Source organism: Myotis brandtii, unplaced genomic scaffold (genome assembly GCF_000412655.1).
Source record: "Myotis brandtii unplaced genomic scaffold, ASM41265v1 scaffold1260, whole genome shotgun sequence".
NCBI classification, from domain to species: Eukaryota; Metazoa; Chordata; class Mammalia; order Chiroptera; family Vespertilionidae; genus Myotis; species Myotis brandtii.
In genome coordinates, this window is record NW_005354426.1 from 312,161 (window position 1) to 317,482 (window position 5,322).

At 51.7% G+C, this 5,322-nt stretch overlaps 1 protein-coding gene across 1 annotated transcript in view; it reads left to right on the forward strand.

Annotated features, from left to right (window-relative positions):
- The window catches only part of BARX1 (BARX homeobox 1), a 14,234-nt gene extending 11,556 nt beyond the window's left edge, over positions 1–2,678 (forward strand). The window contains exon 6 of the mRNA XM_014534200.1: positions 2,619–2,678. Within this exon, the coding sequence (XP_014389686.1) occupies positions 2,619–2,678 (60 nt within the window). The remainder of the gene's footprint in view (positions 1–2,618) is intronic.
- The last annotated feature ends 2,644 nt before the right edge of the window (positions 2,679–5,322 follow it).

Consider the following 5,322-nt stretch of genomic DNA (forward strand, 5'->3'; position numbering starts at 1 on the left):
AGGGAGGGAGGGAGGGAGGGAGAGAGAGAGAGGCATGGGGGGGTGGGTTTGGTGGAGGTAAAGAAACAGAAAGAGTGGAGAGGGAGGAGAGATAATAGAAGCAGAGGAGAAAGAGAAAGGGGCTGGAAGGAGAGGAAGGTGGAGACAGGCAGGGCTGGAGGGAAGTGATCGCAGGAATGGGGTCCTGTCTGAGGTGCACTCTCTCCTAGACGACCATGTGACCCTGGCCAGGAGTGAGTGCTGCTGGGTAGATGGTGGGGAGAATGCTGCCTTCACCAAGGCCGTGGCTCACTCACTGTTCCAGCCTCTCAAGCACCAAGCTCCCTTTTCCCTCAAGACCCTTGTGCATTCTGTGGTGTTCCCTGCACTCCCCTGCTGCCCCGTCCCTCCTCCTCCTTCCTGGGCTACCCATCATTCCCAGGGCTGCCTGCTCTGACTGCCCTTGCCTTGCTGGCTGGCACTCATCTCTGCTATGATGCCTGTGTATTCACCTGGGGTCTGTTCTGAGGCACGGCTGTCTTGGTCCTGGTACAGCTTGAGTTCAGCAGCAGCAGCTCCTCACCACCTGGCATTCTCCTTCGCAAAGAGGAACATCCGATTTGCAGAATCCTTCCTGGCTTTTGCTGGGTCCAATACCCATCGTGGATGCTCAGAAAATTCCCAGAGCTGGGAAGGTACCTGGCTGGGCTCTTTCCCTTCCAGGGTCTCTACAGGGTTCTTCCTTCCTGTCTTAACAGGGGCTGCATGTGGGCACAGCGGGGGTCTGGAGGGCTTTGGGCTGGTCCTGGAGCCAGGCACCTTCCAGGGTGCTCCTGGGGATGGAGCCCAGCTGGAACCCAGGGCCTCCCTGTGCGTGTAAGTGTGCCCACACCAGCCTCACCATTTATGGAGCATAAGCACCAGGCACTGACCATGTTGGTTAATCCCCATCAGCTGGCTGCCATGTCCATTTCTCAGATGAGGAAACAAGCACAGACAATGGGTGACTGGCCCGTGTTCACACAGGCAGAGCTGAGGTATAAATTCAGGCAGAGCTACTTCCTGTGCCGTCTCTGTATCCTCAACCCTGAGGGGATCCCCACAAAGGGGGTGGAAATAGCAGGGGTAGCTTGGCTCCCTGGTGAAGAACCTGGGTTCTAAGCCAGGCTGCCTGAGGTCAAATCCTAACTTCATCACTCATTGGCTGTATGACCTAGGACAGGTTACCTGCCCTCTCTGTGCCTCAGTTTCCCTCTCTTTAAATTAGGGGCCAATAACAAAATTCTCCCATCCTCTTTGAGATGCCTGACTATTTAGCCAGAGGATTTCCTACAAGGATTTGGAGATAGTGTGATTTACCATCACGAGCCATTTTTTGAGAGGTCACCAGTTCATGGATTTCTGGCCCTGGGAGGGCAAAGACCCTGCCTATCCTGACCACCCCTGGCCCCTCATTCCTGGGGCGGTGCCTGGGACACATGGTGAGTGCACCAGGAACATCTGTGGGCCTCAAGAGTGAAAGCCATTACAGGCAGGGAGGGCCGGGGCCACCCCCCACCTTTGTGCCGAAGATGTGACAATATGACAATAGCCTGGCCTTCCCTCCACGAAGGTCTAGAATGCAGTTCCCCCTTCTCCTAGGGCCGTGTGGCGATAAACTGAGGCAGGGGCAGGGCGATGGGTGGGTCTTTGTTAGCCTGAGTGTGGGCCTGGGATGGGCTCCACTTGCTGAGGTTTGGGGCTCAGGGCTGTGTCATTTCTAACTTATTCTTCAACAGCTCCCATCCCCCTGGCCAGGCCCAGCACCCCTCGCCAACCCACCATTCACCCTCTCCTGTCACCACTCTCTGCCTGGCCATACCCTGTCCCACCCTGTGGGTTGCCCCATGACCAGGCCCTGTCACCATCCCAAACTCCCCTGCCTGCGGCACCATTTCTGCTCTTCTTTGGTTGGCCGACCTCAGGTACTTTTCAGGCACAGAGTCTCCTGAGGTTCTTCTGACTTCATCCTGTCTGGGTTGGGCATCTTGGGACACTCCCACATCCATCAAGCTTGCCCAGAACCTGGACACTCATGCACATCCCCTCCAGGCTGTGGGCAGACAATGTCAGGCCTGCAATAAATGAATGAACGAATGAGTGAGTGAGTGATGAGCCAGATCTGACTTCTACCTGCAATCGCTGGCTTCCCATTGGCTGAGGGCTTCTGCCACCAGAGCCTACACCTGTAGTGTAAAGACCTTGCCTATCCTGCCTACCTCTGTCCCCGCCATAAGGCTCTAGAATGCAACACCCCTTCCCATGTCCCTGATGAGCAACCCCCAACCAGTGACTGCCAAGGAGTAGGCCGGCAAGCACAGCCCCACACTCCCAATTGTCCCCTGGGAAACTTTCTGGACACCATGGATGCTTTATGAGGACCCTTCCCAGCTCACAGCTGCTGGAATTCTCTGTGCTGTATGCTCACCTTCGAGCAGCTGCTGGCTTTACTTCAACTGTGCAGTTGCCACCCTAGCTTGTGAAGAGGAGGGGGAGGGGAGAAAAGGAAGGAAGCAGAGAACTGAGAGAGAGGAGAGAAGGCAGAGGACACCAGTGCTGCCCTGATGTTCTGTCTGTGTGATGCCACTGGTGCTGCTCAGAAACTTCTGGACACCAGCGTGCACTTCCTGTTTGTCAAGAAGACCTTGGGAGTCGTGTGAAACAAACAAGTATGAGCCCTTCTAGAGAAGGGGCAGTGTGTTTGTAGTGGCCCAAGTGCAAGCCGTGGGGAGGGAGGGAGGATGCAGAAGCCACACCATAGGGTCCTGTGGGAGAAATCCCAGGCCTGGGTGCTCTGAGTATGCACCATTCATTCACTCATTCATTCATGCACCCACATGCTCATTCCCTCCTTTGATCCCACAACAAAAAGTTATTTATGCCTATGTGTACACCTATGCAGCACTATTCCCAATAGCCAAAAGGTGGAAACAATCCAGGTTGTCTATCAATGGATGAGTGAGTAAACAAAATGTGGTCTATACATACAATGGAATATTGTTCAGCCTTAAAAATAAGGAAATTCTGACAGATGCTACTACATAGAGGACATTATGCTAAGTGAAATAAACCAGTCACAAAAGGACAAAAACTGTGTGATTCTACTTAAATGAGGTACATAGAGTAGCCAAACATACAGACAGAGAGTAGAGTGGTGGTGGCTAGGGGCTGGGTGATGAGAGCATGGGGAGTTAGTATTTAATAGGTATAGTTTTCTAAGATGAAATAGTTATAGGAATGGATGGTGGTGATGGCTTACAACAATGTGAATGTATTTAATTCCACTGAACTGTACAGTTAAAAATGGTTAATAGTAAATTTTGTGTTATGTATATTTTAGCACAAAAATTGTTAAAAAATGCATATATTCTTGCTTTATTCACTGAATATTCATAGATACAATACACCCTGTAGTAAGAGCACCCTCACTGTGGACTATAAGTATCATTTCCACTGAAAGGAACCAGGGGTCCATAGAGAAATGGCTGGTCTATGTCTGGGGCAGAGAATGTGTAAGATGAGCCTGGAGCTTCTTGTTATCACAGACAGCAAGGCAGTGACAAGGACTACGGGGCACATATGACAGGAACACAGGGGCCAATAAAAAGCCCCCCCCCCCCCATGGAGAAATATGGGGTAATTTGACCAACAATAATAAGTGCGATGGATTGAAACAAATCAACTATTTGAAAAACTGAAGATTTTATATTATTTATTTTTTAATTGAAGAATATGTAGAAATTTATTTAAAGTTCCTCAGAGATGAAGGGGGAGCAAGGTTGACACTATACATCACAGCAAAAAACTTCACAATCTTTGAATATACCTTCTCCCAAAGTCCTACTACATGCACCCAGTGGCCCAATTACCTTCATTTCTCATTTTAAAAAAATGAAGACTTCCACCTTTCTCTTTACCCGCCTTCTCCTCTCATGCCCACCCTCAGTTCCTTCCCTCTACAACCCTTTATTCCATCACTTGTCATTTCATCTTTGCTGTCATTTTGAGTTTGAATCTGTTGGTCTAGGGAAGAGGGCGGGGGAAGGTACAAGGGAGGCAAGTTGTGCTGGGGAGGATGGCCATGGCTTTGGTTTGCTCTGGGCAGTTCTTTCATTCCTCTTCGATTAATGTCCGGATGGTCATTTATCATTAAAGTTATAAACCTGCTATATTGTTCAATTTTACAATTGGTCTGATAAGACTTTCACAAATAAAATATTGTAAAGTACAAAAATACCCCTCTCCCTCATAGAAAAAAAAAGTTATTTGTGAAGATACTTTAAGGAGACTCAAGCGAGACGCCACTTAAAATCCGTAAGCATGAGCTTGGTGCCTTTGTCCAGCTCCTCCGTGTTCCAGTGGGTTCTATGGACTAGGATGCAGCGCTGGCTCCGGGGTCTCCTGTCACGTGGATCCTGCAGGGCCTGTGGAGACCCGGCTCGCCTTTCCCAGCTTCTTCCTTGAATTGCTGCATGCAGTCCGGGAAAGCCATCATCGCGGCCCAACTTGTGGTACAAGCGAGCGCTCTGCCCTCGGGCCCGGAACAAGGGCAGTTCAATGGGGGCCTCTGTTGATGACTTCAGACGGGAATGGTTTCCACAGGGAACGAGTGGATACCCCTGACACTCCAGACCAACTGCGTTAGCGCCAGGAGCAGCAAGGCCGTCTGCCCCCAGGCTGCGCTGATCTCATCCAGCACACAGACCGGGGATGCAGCCCAGCCTGAAGTTACCCATGACCGGCAAGGGGCTGTCACGACGGATTGCAAACGTTGACCTGACCCGAAGGCGTTGGTGTTCTCCAGCCAGGCTAACGGGTCTGGGTGTACCGCAGCCCAGCCAGCTCTCCACGCTCCTCCGCTCCTCATGCAGTTCCAGCTGTTGCCATTGCCGTTGACTGTAGTCCCTGTGGAACTGCCTTTCCACCAGTCCACGTCCTTCAGCCCTTCAGCTCCCCCTGCGTGTCTTCCTCTCCTCTCCTGGTCCCCAGGCAGTGTCTGTAGGTCTCACTCTCAGATTCTGAGATAGTGAGCCATGTGTCCGGCTGCTCCAAAAGGCTGTCAGCACAGTCCTCGCACAGGGGGTGGTCCAGATCGTCCCCGGAAAGGATGTGAAAAAGCCTCTGGGTGTTACTGGGAGTCCTCCCAGAGCCCAGCTGCCCAAGCAGGGTGAGGTTGCTGGAACTTACCTGGACATCTTGCCATTGCCAGGGAGGGTCCTGCCAGAGGCACCCTCTTGTAGTTTTTCAAAGTCTGTCCCCACCCTGGAGGAAGAGCCTTCTTCCAGAGTTTCTCCTGGCTCCCCC